Source organism: Sminthopsis crassicaudata, chromosome 3, assembly GCF_048593235.1.
Source record: "Sminthopsis crassicaudata isolate SCR6 chromosome 3, ASM4859323v1, whole genome shotgun sequence".
Classification (NCBI taxonomy): Eukaryota; Metazoa; Chordata; class Mammalia; order Dasyuromorphia; family Dasyuridae; genus Sminthopsis; species Sminthopsis crassicaudata.
Window position 1 is genome coordinate 462,467,786 of NC_133619.1, and position 14,493 is coordinate 462,482,278.

Here is a 14,493-nt window from a genome sequence, read left to right on the forward strand (position 1 = left end):
GAAGAGAAACAAAAATGCAAACAGTTTACACTCATTTCCCAGTGTATAGCTGATTCTGTCCATCAATTGGAACAGAATTAGATCTCTTTTTTGAAGATTGGATAGATGATTTTAAACCATGGTTTAAATGCTTTTTACATCTTCATGCATATGCATGATATCATTTGTTTTCTGGTTTGAATGATTAATAAAAGATTCCTAAATAATTTGGGTCAGATGCTATACAACAGTCTTTTGATTAACTATGTTATGGTTCTAGATATCAAATTAATGCATTATAGTGTTGTTCTGTTTATGAATGGAAAATCAAGAAAACACCTTTTTGAAATGAGTTACAATACAGGTGAGTAATAGTGATGGCAATTTTTTTTTTTTTTTTTTTTAAGTACCGTCCAATGCTTCATGATCTCATTTGGGATTTACTTTGCCAAGATATTGAAGTGGTTTGTCACATCCTTCTTCAGCTAATTTTACAGAAGAAAAATCTGAGGCAAACAGGGTTAAGTGAGTTGCCTAAGGTCACACAGCTAGTAAGTGGCTGTAATCACGTTTGAACACAAGAAGATGAATTTTCCAGATTCCAGGCTCTGCATTTTATTCACTATGCCACCTGACTAGAATTTATATAGCACATGAAGGTTTGCTAAGAGCTTTTCAAAGATTACCTCATTTTAGCCTCACAACCATATTGGGTAGTGGAGGATTTCATTATCCCCATTTTACAGATAATGAACTTGAGGTAATAAAGGGTTAAGTGACCTGTCCAGGATCACACTTCTTGAAAATGTCAGAGCATGATTTAAACTCATATCTTCTTGTTTCCAGTTCTAGTGCTCTATCTTCTACACCACCTAACTACTTTACAAAAATGCTACATGATTCAATCTGTCTTCTAAATTCCCTTCACGTCTTCTGTACTGTAAAACTGAGGCAAAATGTTTGGGGGAAATTGTGTTAAAATTGCAGTCATTTCCACAAATTACATTAGATTTTTTTTTTCCCCTTCAATATATTTTTTTATGTCAAGGAAGACTTAATTAAATTTATCTATTGGTAACCAAACAGGAGAAATGAAATATTTAAGGGTTGCTCTCAAAAATCTAAGGACACTGGAATACCAAGATAAGGTTTCAGTATTACTTGATCCTTGAGATCATTTCAATTTTCAGGACAGTACATGATTATAGGATTTTTCTAAAATGGTCTATCATTCAACAATAATAATATATCTGCAGGGCCTTAAGAGTCCATAACTCCTCTTAGTCACCTTTTTAAAAATTACTTCACCTTCTAGATAGTTTGTTTTTAATAAAATTTTAACTTCTTTTGACCTTTCTGTATATATCTGTGTCTGTAGGGGTCCACGAACTTGGATAGTGGAAAATAATACATCTTTATTTTCATTTTGGTTTCATTTGTATTTTGTTTCATTTCATTTTATTCATTTGAAAAGTTATTCTGACCAGATGGATGGGCTTCACCAGATTTCCAGAACAATGCATGATAGGAAAAAAGAAAAGGTTAAGAACCCTTTGTATATAAATCCAATTCCTTAAAGTTATTCATTTCTTCTCTCCTTTAGGTTTAATAAACCTATGCACTTTTAACTTTTTTTTTCTTTCACTGACCTTTCTATTGGATTATTGAATAAAATATAGTTAGGCTACTAGAAAATAACAATATTTTATATTTTTCTAATGCTGTAAGTAACAAAGGCAAGGGGAAATAAAACTCCCCATTTTCTTATGGGAACAACTTTGATCATATCATTATATCTCAGGGGGATTAAGCCTTACCACAATTAAACTTACCCCAGAGAATCTAAAAAATAATCAGCTGATGGAAACTCAAAAAATGACAAGCACACTGTAAAAATTAAACCCAACAATGTTTTGAAAGTTTAATAAAGCTTTGATAAAACTGAGCTTGCAGTATTGAGTACAAGAGTTTATATTCTGTATTACCCAAATTAACTTGTACATTTATGTAATTAGAGATTCCATGCCAGAAAATGCAATTAGTTTGATTCTAATTTAAATATGTACACTTTACAGTATAATTCAAGCATAGATTCCACAGTAGAGAACACAGACCTGCTGTGCAGTTAATCTGAACCGCCTTTATATTGTTTAGCCCTAAGGCTGGGCAAAACTATAAGAGATGAGACAGAAGTAGTCTTACAAACAGATCATGAACCAGCCTTTGGACACTTTCTATGTTATTCCTTGGTAGTAAGCATGCATTAAGTGGCCCTTATGTGCTCTAAAAGAGTAAATTTGCCTAAGTGCCTATCTTACTATCAAGAAGTAAGTGGCTTATGTACTGGGAAAATGAAGTACATTGTATTAGTTAACTAGCAACCTTCCATAAGATAAAAGTTCAAAAAGAATCATGTTCTGTTTGTTATTTTCAGTACACTCATCAAAAATATGTTTTCATGTCATACCACATGGCTAAGATATGAATTCACATATGATTTTTTAAAGTTGAAGACACAAATTATCAAAATTATTTTATTTCATTTATTTATTTACAGTATTTGGATGAATCAGGTTGGAACATGTTCATCTTGAGGGGTTCTGCAACATGAGAATTCTATGAAAAGAGAATATTCTGTAGTAGCTAACTTAAGTAGGATTACTCAATTCATTGAACATTTTGTAGTGTTGCAAGGTATCTTTCCAGTGTCCATTACAATACTGATCACAATATCAATGGGCCAAAAAACATCTTGATGCTGATTTAATTTTATTACAGACTCTTTCTTAAAGCCCAAGTCTCACAAAATCTGCCAAGTGACAATGCCCAGAAATTTATATTTTATTCAGTCCATAAAATCACATAAGGCCATTGTGCTAAGGAAGGGCACCATACACAGAGTAAACAAAAGTTCCAAAAATCACTTTGACAAGAGGCCTCCGGATTGAACAATTTGGTAATAAGATGACTTGGTTGGACTAGAGGGCAGAGAATGCCAATAACTAGTGAAGTGAGAGAAAAGGACATCATTTCTCTGTTAACTATATTCAGTATAACTGTGAACACAGTTCTGTTTCATAGTAATGAATTCATTGAGAATGACAAACTACCCTGAGTGTCTCTCACCCCCAATCCTAGAAAGCAAAGTGTTATATTATAAAAAGAGACAACAAGGACAAGCAAGATTCACTCAGACAAATCCATTTGAAATAGATCTTAGAAATAAGTCAAATTTTAAAATGTACTTCAGAGAGTACCTTTCTGGAAATGACATCCATTGTTCATATAAGGCAACTTTCACCAATAAAGAAACTATAATCCCTTCACCCAACATAACACATAATCTATTCATTTTCTGAAAAAAAAATGGGCTTAAATGGTGGGACCAAAATGGGCTCTATACACAATGAATAATCAATGTTGAGTAATACTAAAGCATGCCTTTCCTCTGATATTACCTTCCATTTATACTGCATATTTTTATACGCACATTTTTCCCATTAGAATCTGAATTCCTGAGACCAAAGGATAAATTTTTGCCCTTTTTTCGTATAAATCAATCTTACATCCCCTCATTTCATATTAAGTGCTTAACAAATGCTTGTTGACTACTTTTTTATCACATGATCCCAGCAGGATTCATTTAAATCCTATTGTATTTTTATTCTTATATATAAATAAATCACATTTTGGATAGTGAGATACTTGAGTAAGGGATGATGCCACTGGGAGACAGAGAAGTATTGATGGTTCATTCAGAGCAAAATGTGTCTGTTCTGATTTTTTAGTCTTAATGTTATGAGTTTCACCATAATCAGTTACTTGTCTCTATATGTGTGTGTTTGTGTATATGTAAGAGAGAGAGAGAGAAAGAGAAAGAGAGAGAGAGAGACAGAGAGAGAGAGAAAAGAGAGAGACAGAGAGAGATAGAGAGACAGAGACAGAGAAAGAGAAAAAAGAGAGAGAAAAGAGAGACAGAGAGAAAGAGACAGAGAGACAGAGAGAGAGAACAGAGAGACAGAGAAAAGAGAGAGACAGAGAGAGAGACAGAGAGACAGAGAGAGAGAAAAGAGAGAGAGAGAGAAAAGAGAGACAGAGAGAGAGACAGAGAGACAGAGAGAGAGACAGAGAGACAGAGAGAAAGAGACAGAGAGAGAGAGAAGAGAGAGAGAGAGAAAAGAGAGAGAGAAGAGAGAGAGAGAGAGAGAGAGAGAGAGAGAGAGAGAGAGAGAGAGAGAGAGAGAGAGAGAGAGAGAGAGAGAGAGAGAGAGAGAGAGACGGGGAGAGAGGAGGGAGGAGAGAGGAAATTCTTCCAGTGATACCTGAGGAGCAAAGCCTCTTCAATCTTCTAATATGAATATGTAATGTTTAAAGACTTGCTTGGAGCCTAGAGGGATCAACAAATGACTTATCACACACCTAGGCCTTTTTACTCAGTCAGTGGTTTTCAAACTATTTGGTCTCAGGACCCATATATAGTCTTAAAATTTTTGAGGAATCCCTTCCCTCAAAGACAGTTTTGTTTATATGGGTTCTAGTTCTGGGTATTTACCATATTAGGAATTAAAATAAATCAGTTTTATTATGAAAATAGTTTTAAACTGTACGATTTCTGAAAAAGTTTCTGGAACTTCCACACTTTGAGAACCACTGAGCTAAGATATACTGTTTTTCTACAATATCATTTACCCTACTATATACATTCAAAATAACTACTCTATTGCTGGAGAAAACATGAACCAATGCCACAGAATTACTGAGCAATAATACATGGTCTAATGTTAAAGAACAGGACCAAAGGTTAGGATGACTTTAATTTGAATCTAATGTGTGACCCGTGGCAAGCTACTTAGTCACATCTTTTGTGAATGAGGGAGTTGGATCTGATAATGTTTTCTATGATTCCTCGCAGCTCTAAATCTATGATCCTTAGGAAGTTACTAATACACACATACACTCCTCCTAAAATAAAGAAAACTAGAAGATAGGCCATTGCTTTTTCTGCCTTTATAAAAAGGGCCATAAAAAGACAGTGAAGATATGGTTATCTCTTCAAATTGCCAACTCACTCATGCATTCCATATTACTGTCTCAGGTATTCCATTGATTAATAACTGCAACTTCATGCTAACTATTCAAATGTTTCAGAAGTGGGGGTTAAGAAAATACTATTGGTCAAATCTCAGTTCCTGTGCCAATTCTTATTATTGCATGATCCTGATAGTCATTAGTACTTGCCCCTTCCTCCTTCTCAAATTAACATGTATATATCTGTTTAAATCTTTACATTCTCCATTATAGTATGTAAGCTCCTAAAGAGTAGAGAATGTCTTTGTTTTATCTTTGTATCCATGGTACCAAACATAGTGCATTGCTTATGCTGGGTGCTTAAAGGATATACATGCTAGACTGGACTAGTTTAGCGCAGGAAGTCTAGTGAAGCCAAAAGTTTGCTAACATTTTGTTCTGAATGTTCTGTGACATTAGATTTTCATTTTTTATGTCCTATAAATTTCTTTTATACAAAAAAAATATCCCTTCCAAATCAATAGTATCAAATGAATTGAAAAAAATGTTAAAGTATGGAAAGAAATGAGGACAATAAACAAAAAAACTAGTTAACAGAGGAAAAGAATACAATTTAAAATCAAATTAGACCTATATATCTCTTATAGTTAAATATTTATCATAGTTCATTATTAAATGGTCATCTTGCTTAGAGATAATTTCTTGGTCTAAAAGTGAGAAAAATTTGACACAACAGTTTTTATATGGATTCAATTGATTCACAGCGCAATAGAAAGCATTCGTCACTTAACTTGTAATCATAGTCTTAACATATTCAAAGTAAAGACTACTAATTGTTAACAGCATTTGTTCATGTGCTGGGTCCTATAAAAATCTGTTTGAGAATGTAAGTTTGTTAATATTTTTAGAAAACATAATTATTTAAAACTTTTCATTATTAAAAAAAAAATCAAGTTTAACTTTCCAGAAAAGGGACCAAATCCTAAAGATATCTCAAATCAAGCAACATTTCCTCATTTTTAGCATTTCCACAGCATTTGTAAAAACAAACAAAAACATAAAAGACACTTTACATAGTGATATCACTGCATATTTGTGCCTTGCATTTAAAAACTTAATTCTATAAGGGATATCATTTGCACAGCCCTAAAATAGTACAAACTTTATGAATGACTCTTATAAAGTATAAGTGAAAGCCTCCCATGATCCTAAATGACAGATAAACTTAAACAAACATTGAATTAAAATTTAAGATTACAAATAATTTAAGGCTCAAGGAACTGTTTAATAATTGTATAATGCCAATAACCTTAGCATTCTAAGAAAGTAAACATGCAGCAGGACTATTATATTGAACAGAACAATACAATCTCTATTGGAATTATACATGTACATGTATATATGTGTGCATGGGTACACATACATATATGTAAATATGTTAACTTAAAATTGTACTGTGCCCTGAAATCTATCCACTCATTTTTGCCTACTATACACTTTAGAAATATAGGGGAGAGTAATACCTCCTTAAATATTTTCAGAATGTACAATATAAATATAGTAAGAATCATGCCATAAAACTAAATGTGAAATTTGCACATTATTGCATGCTTGGTGTGATACTACATGCCCGTTAAGAATATCAGGTTCTTTTTTATTTTTCCCCATTATAATTTCCATTTTCAGCATAGTCAGCATTACTTGGGAGGAGCAATGTTGCCATGAATACATGGAATACACAGGGAAATGCCATCTTTTTCACAATCTGTCCTATGGAGAAGCTTACTTTGTCAGACAAAATTTGGACTATTACTAACTTCAACTTTAAATAATGCCTAAAAGTCTGCTCTTGTTATGTGAATCGATCAGAGTTCATTTTTCTTAATTTTGCTGGAAGGTTCCCTTCCATTCTGGCTGCACCTCCTGACATCTTTTGAAGCTTTGGTGGCAAATCAGCCACTGATTGGCTTATGGGATCAGATAACATCTTTGTGGTTTTGGATACCAGTTTTTCTTCTGAATTGCCGGGAACTGAGCTTATTCGTTGAAGTTTCATGGGTAAATCTCCCAGACTGTAGGCTTTTTCTGAAGTTGTAGAACTCATTCTTAGGAGTTTTTTGGGAAAGTCTTCCCTTCCAGTAATTTTCTGCAACTTTGATGGGAGTTTGGTACTAATGTCATCTATTCCATCTAAACATTCAACAGAATTATTCCTTTCTTTAGTGTTAGTTATAGCTGGTGCTATTAAAGGGGAGGACATGAGAAGCATTTCTTCCTGTTCTTTCACACTGTAAGGTGGAGTGGGGACTTCAAAGGTTGCATGGAATTGGGAATAATCAACTTTAAAGAATCCTTCCTCTAAGGAAATAACAGGGAAAAAGCGGTGACCCCAAAGAACTTCATCTTCTGTGTATGAAGTCCGAGCTTGACAGGTCATCCCTATAAGCAGAAAAAAAAAGAACTTAATAAATAACAGGCAATTCAAAGCACATGCAAAACCAACACAAATCAATAATTCCAAGTTGCATTATTATTATTATTATTATTATTATTATTATTATTATTATTATTATTATTATTATTATTATTGGAATTGCTTTGGATCACTGAACCACTGAGAAGAACCATGCTTTTCATAGCTGATCATCCCACATTCATGATGTCATTGTGTACAATGTATTATCTCTGGTTCTGCTTGTTTCACTCAGAAATAGCTCATGTAAATATTCCTAGGCCTTTCTAAAATCAGCTTGTTCATCATTTTTTATAGAACAATAATGTGCCAGTTATCTTCTTTACCACAGCTTGTTCAGCCAGCCATTCTCCAATTGATGGGCATCTATTCATTTTCCAACTCTTTGCTACCACAAAAAGAACTGCTACAAACATTTGCACATGTGGGTTCCTTTTCCTCCTTTATGATTTTCTTTGGATATAGACCCAGTGGTGGCCCTGCTGGGTCAAAGATATCCATAGTTTTATATCTCTTTGGGCATAGTTTCAAATTGCTCTCCAGAATGGTTAGATCAGTACACAACTCTACCAACAATGACTTAGTGTACCAGGTTTCTGACATCTCCTCCAATATCTATCATTATCTTTTCCTCTCCCTCTTAATCCCTCATCCCAAATTCCTAAATAAAAGTGTTGAAAGAATGCTGGAAAAACATAGGGAAATTTGAATTACAATCTGTACTATTTGATGGAAAATGAGCTAGCAGCTACAGAGGGCTCTACACTGTCAATGGCCCCAGTGGCATCCTGCAGCCCACCCCATAAGCAAGTTTAGGGCCATCACCCAAGTGCAGTACATCCTGCCAACCCTGACCTAGCAGGTGCAAATAGCCCCAGCCCTAGCAGCTCCTGGCCCCAAGCTGTCCTCAGATGGTGGGGAGGGGAGAGAGAATATGAGGTCCCATGGTCAACCTCCACTTTGCCTTTCTACCAGGAACTACCATGAATGGGAAGGTCCTAGCACCAGCCATCCCAACCATTAGGCTACAATCAGGACCCTCTGCTGCACCCCCACAAAAGTCCAATCAATATCTCTATTACAGACCCAGTCATGACAGGCTCTGCCCAGATGCTACCTGGGAAAGTCCTGGTACCCCTGAAAGTACCTAGTATGGCAAGGCTAGGTACGGGAGTAAGGGTAAGGGACTGGCTTCTATCCCTGGTGAGCCTCCCCTTCTCTGTTCTGTTTGCAGAAATTTATTAGCTTTGCAGAAATTTATTAGCTATATGATCTTAGGCAAGTTGTATTACATTATGGCAGCTGCTCAAAGATTATATGGTCTTTGAAGAAAAAGTGTTCAATGAAAGGCTTGAGACAGAGCAGAATAATAGAAGGAAAAGTAATTTAAGGAATTAGAGAGGGGAATGAGAAAACTAATATTTTTTTTTACAGATCATATGGTGACATTCTATAGAATTCCATAAAATCAACTAAAAAATCTACTTGAAATAATTAGCAACATTAGCAAAGTTGCAGGATATAAAATAAACCCATATAAATCATCAGCATTTCTCTATATTACCAAGAAAGCCCATCAAAAGTGTTAGAAAAAGAAATTCCATTTAAAATCAGTAGAAAATTAAAAAAAAAAAAAAAAATATATATATATATATATATATATATATATATATATATTTGGGAATCTATATTGCCAAGTCTATGTGACAAGAAAAATTATATGAATACAATTCAAGAAACTTTTCACACAAAGTTATATCTAAACACCTGGAAAAGTACCAATTGCTCATGGGTAGGCTGAGCTAATATAATAAAAATGACAATTATATTTAAGTTAATCAAATTACTAATGTCATGCAAATGAAGTTAGCAAAAAAAATTTGTAGAACTAGAAAAAATAATGCCAAATTCACCTGGAAGAATAAAAGGCCAAGAAGATCAAAGGAAATAATGAAAAAAAAATACAAAGAAAATGACTCTAAATATCAAATCTAAACCTATAGTAGCAATCATCAAAATTACTTAGTTTTAACTAAAATGGAAAATAATAGCATAATATTTATGTGAAATAGATTAGGGTACATATGACACAATAGTGTCATATTGCCTATACATAATGCCTATAGTAATGTATTGCTTGATAAACTCAAAGACTAATTTCTAGGATAAGAACACTATCTAATAAAAATTGCTGCAAAAACTGAAAAAAAAATAATATGGCAGAAACTAAGCACTGACCAACATCTCATCATATACTAAAGGAAGTCAAAATGGGTACATGATTTAGATATAAAGTGATACCATAAGCAAATCAGTAGAGGAAGGAATAGTTTATTTTTTGATCTAAGGATAAATAAACAATTTATAACCAAAAAAGTGATAGAGAACATTGTAAAATATAAAATAGATAACTTTGATTACATTACATTATTTTTTTTTGCACAAAACAAGCTAATGCCATCAAGATCAGAAGGAAAGCAGAAAGATGGAAAACAATTTATATAGCCAGTATTTCTGATAAAGGTTTCATTTCTAAAATAGAGAACTAAATCAAAATTTTAAGATAACAAGTCATTCCCCAATTTTAAGTGGTCAAAGGACATGACAAACAGTTTTCATTTCATTTATAATCGTATAAAAATGTTCTAAATCAGTACTGAATAGAGAAAGGCAAATTAAAAACAACTCTGTGGTATACCTCATTCCTATCAGATTGGCCATTATGAGAGAAAAGGTAAGTGTTAAATGCTGGAGAGGATGTGGAAAAACTGGAATACTAATGCACTGTTGGTGGATTTGCAAACTGACCCAACTACTTTGGAGAATAATTTGGAACTGTTTCCAAAGGGGTAGAAAATTGTACTTACTTTGTAATCCAGCAAATACTACTAATATTTGGAAAGGATCCACATGTACAAAAATATTTCTAGTAGCTCTTTTTGTGGTTCCAAAGAATTTGAAATTAAAGGGATGCCCATCAATTGAAGAATGGGTAAAGTAGTGGTGGTTTATTAATGTAAAGGAAGATTATTGTTCCATAAGAAATGATGAGCATATGAATTTCAGAAAAAACCTGTAAAGAATTACATGAACTGAGGCTGAATGAAGAGTGAAGAACCAAGAAAACACTGTGCATGGTAACAGCAATGTTATGGGATGATAACCTTTTTCTTTTTTATTAAAGCTTTTTTCATTTTCAAAAGATATGGATGGATAATTTTTCAAGATTAATCCTTGCAAAACCTTGTGTTCCAAATTTTCCCCCTTTTCCTCCACCCCTTCCCTGGATAGAAAGTAATTCAATATATGTTAAGCATGGTAAAATATATGTTAAATCCAATATATGCATAAAAATTATACAATTATCTTGCTGCACAAGAAAAATGAAATCAAAAAGGAAAAAAATGAGTAAAAATAAAATTCAAACAAATAACAACAAAAAGAGTGAAAATCCTATGTTGTGATCCACACTCAGTTCCCACAGTCCTCTGAGTTTAGATGAATCACTTCATCATAAGATCATTGGAACTGGTCTGAATCATCTCATTGTTGAAAAGAGCCACATCCACCAGATTTGGTCACTGTAGAATCTAGTTGTTGCCATGTACAATGATCTCCTGGTCCTACTCACTTCATTTAGCATTAGTTCATGTATGTCTCTCCTGGCTTCTCTGAAATCATCCTGTTTCTTACAAAACAATAATATTCCATTACACTCATATACCATAACTTATTCAGCCATTCTCCAATTCATGGGCAGCCACTCAGTTTCCAGTTTTTGGCCACTACAAAAAGAGCTGCCACAAACATTTTTGCACATGTGGGTCTTTTTTCCCTCCTTTATGATATCTTTGGGATATAACCCCAGTAGAAACACTGCTGGATCAAAAGATATGGACAGTTTGATAGCCCTTTAGGCATAGTTCCAAAGTTCTCTCCAGAACGATTAGATCACAATTCTATTAACAATGTATTAGAGTCCCAGTTTTCCCCACATCCCCTCCCACATTTGTCATTATCTTTTCCTGTCAGTCAATCTGAGAGGTATAAGATGGTACCTCAGAGTTGTCTTAATTTGCATTTCTCTTATCAATACTGATTTAGAGAACCTTTTTATATGACTATAAATGATTTTAATTTCTTCATCTGAAAATTGTCTATTCATGTGATGATCACCTTTAATAGAATTAACTTCTCAGCAATGCACTGCAATGCCAATAAAGACAATTCCAAAAGACTCATAATGGAGAATGCCATCCACATCTTGAAGAAAAATTATGGAGTTTGAATACAAATTGAAGTATACTATTTTCAGCTGTTTTCTTTTCACAACATGGCTAATGTAGAAAATACATTTTAAATTATTTTACATTAAAAAAAACAAAATATGGATCTGATTAAATAAGAACTGATACTTAGAAAGGCAAACTGGGAACAAACAAACAAAAAAAAAGTTTTGTTTTTGCATACTTTCTGCTAACTTCTCAAAGAAAGTTTCTCAGTTGAGTTCTGTAAAGTCATCATTACACTTGGAAGTGCCTTTATTGATAAGGAGAATGAATCATATATAGAGAAGATGGCAATCATTTCCTAAGGTAATTTGGAGAATCTAGCTTAAGTGTAGGGAATATTTTTATTTTCCAAATTCATTACTTCCCCTTTTATTCCTCTTTTGCCTCTCTATCACTAATATCACTGAAGCATATGTTCAATCTGGGAGAGGGAATCAGTCTAAGACTCCAACAATTTCTGAACTTTTTTGTAAAATTTGGTTTTAACCTTCTTCAATTGTTTGAATGGATGATCTACCTGGGAAATAAGATTAGTAAGTGTTAGGGGCATAGGGGAATTCCTCTCTCTGAGATTTGTCGAAATGCTTGTATACAATGTCAGCTTTGGCAGGGTGGGACTAAGGCATAAAAGGGGGCATGCCCTCTGAGGTGGGATATTGTACTTTGAAGGAGTTATAGGAACTTTTAATAGGTTCCTTGAGGTAGTAAAGGGTGTGTCCTCTTGTTAGATCTCCTCCTTGGGTGCAACATCTCTTCACATGCCTCCCTTCTGTGGTTCCACCTAGAGCAGTGTTGAGTGGGCTGGGCACAGGTAATCTGGGAAGAGAGGAAGCATAAATAGCTCTGAGCAAAACTTGCTCTCTTACTGCCTGCTATCCCTAGAGAGGATGACTGAATAAAGACATATGGTTTGCACTTCCCAATTGGCTCATCTCTGTGTTTAATCAGTGGCCTTCGAAGACTGATATGTATGGCTCTGGCACCCTAGAATAGTATGCCTGGACAGTCCAGCATATGTTAGGGTCAATTCCGTTAATATTCTTATTATTGATTTATAATGTAAATTTTTGATTATTGCCCACATACCACAGCTAATAATTTCCAAAATCATGTCCATATATATATATATATATTTTTTTTTTTTGTTAAATATTTGTCCGAGAGAAAATAAAAACAAATAAAAATTATTTTGTTATGTCTTCCCATCATCCTATTTTATTTTGGACATTGCTATCTTTTCTAAAGTTCTTATTCCTCTATTCCAGGAGAGTATCCTCTTAAAAATCATACCCTATTATCCCACTTAGCTACTCCAATCCACTGCATTGGACAGGTAATGAATTTGAATGATTGGTAGAAGTACCATACTGGAAATGGTAGTGGAAATGAATTTAATTTTGAACACACTGATTTTGAGATATCCAGACAGATAAATCCAACAAGTAGTTCGAAATACTGGACTTAAGAGAAGATAAATATTTGATAGGAATATGCATAGGTATAATAGTAAAAAGCAAAGAACTGTCAGCAGATTAACAAGGAGGGCAGGCCAGAAACTTAGTGGTAGAAGCTGGAGAATAAAGCATCTTAGAAACATGTGAAGTAAAAGGGTGATTTGGTGATAAGAAAGTCATTAGAAGCTTTAGAGACAGTTTTTAGAGAGCAGATAAAAATATCAAACTGTGAGTATTCAGTTAAATTTTAAACTTAAAAGAGGCCTAAGAAACCTGAGTTAACGTGAGAATGATTGCTAATTAAGTAAAGGTTGTGAGACTAAATTGTTCTTTTTTTTATTTTGGCAATAAAGGAGAAAGATAGAATCATAGTTTAAGGAGATGACAAAGGCAAAGGAAATAGTTTTTCTTTTAAGGATACCAGGTATCTAAGTGTGTCTGTAGTCAGCAATAAAAGAAAGAGTAAAGAGGAGGTATGACAGATGTAACAAGGTTAATGGAGTATATAAGTAGAGATGGGACTAAAGGTTTTAGCTTTAGCAAGGGGAAACTTTTTCCTTCTAAAACTGAAAAGAAGTAGATAAGGATATTTGATGAAGTGAAATACTTAGTAGCCAAAGGTAATGATAATTAGACTGTAAAATGGTATGTAAAATAATATGGTAAATAGCCATAGAAGATGATGAGAAATATCATTTATTTTTTAAAGAGTTTTTATTTACCAGATATATGCATGGGTGATTTTACAACATTGACAATTGCCAAACCTTTTGTTCTATTTTTTCCCCTCTTCCCCCCTCCCCCAGATGGCAGGTTGACAATACATGTTAAATATATTAAAGTATAAATTAAATATAATATACATATATATATATATATATATATATATATATATATATACATATATATATATATAAACACACACACAAGTTCAAACAGTTGTTTTGCTGTGCAAAAAGAATTGGACTTTGTAATAGTATACAATTAGCCTGTGAAGGAAATCCAAAATGCAGGCGGACAAAATTAGAGGGATGGGGAATTCTATGTAGTGGTTCATAGTCATCTCCCAGAGTTCTTTTGCTGCTTATAGCTGGTTCAGTTCATTACTACTCTATTGGAACTGATTTGATTCATCTCATTGTTGAAAATGGCCACATCCATCAGAATTGATCATCATATAGTATTGCTATTGAAGTATACAATGATCTCCTAGTCCTGCTCATTTCACTCAGCATCAAAACATGTAAGTATTTCCAGGCCTTTCTGA

General features: G+C 33.7%; 1 protein-coding gene across 3 annotated transcripts in view; it reads right to left on the reverse strand.

Annotated features, from left to right (window-relative positions):
- Positions 1–3,561: 3,561 nt before the first annotated feature.
- Positions 3,562–14,493, reverse strand: part of KCNJ3 (potassium inwardly rectifying channel subfamily J member 3) — a 222,798-nt gene continuing 211,866 nt past the window's right edge. Inside the window, exon 3 of one of the 3 annotated variants that reach the window (XM_074303425.1) lies at positions 3,562–7,446. In XM_074303425.1, the coding sequence (XP_074159526.1) occupies positions 6,860–7,446 (587 nt within the window). In that variant the 3' untranslated portion in view covers positions 3,562–6,859. Of the gene's footprint in view, positions 7,447–9,561; positions 12,589–14,493 lie in introns of those variants that run through there. The other 2 variants (XM_074303427.1, XM_074303426.1) reach the window with 2 other exon arrangements.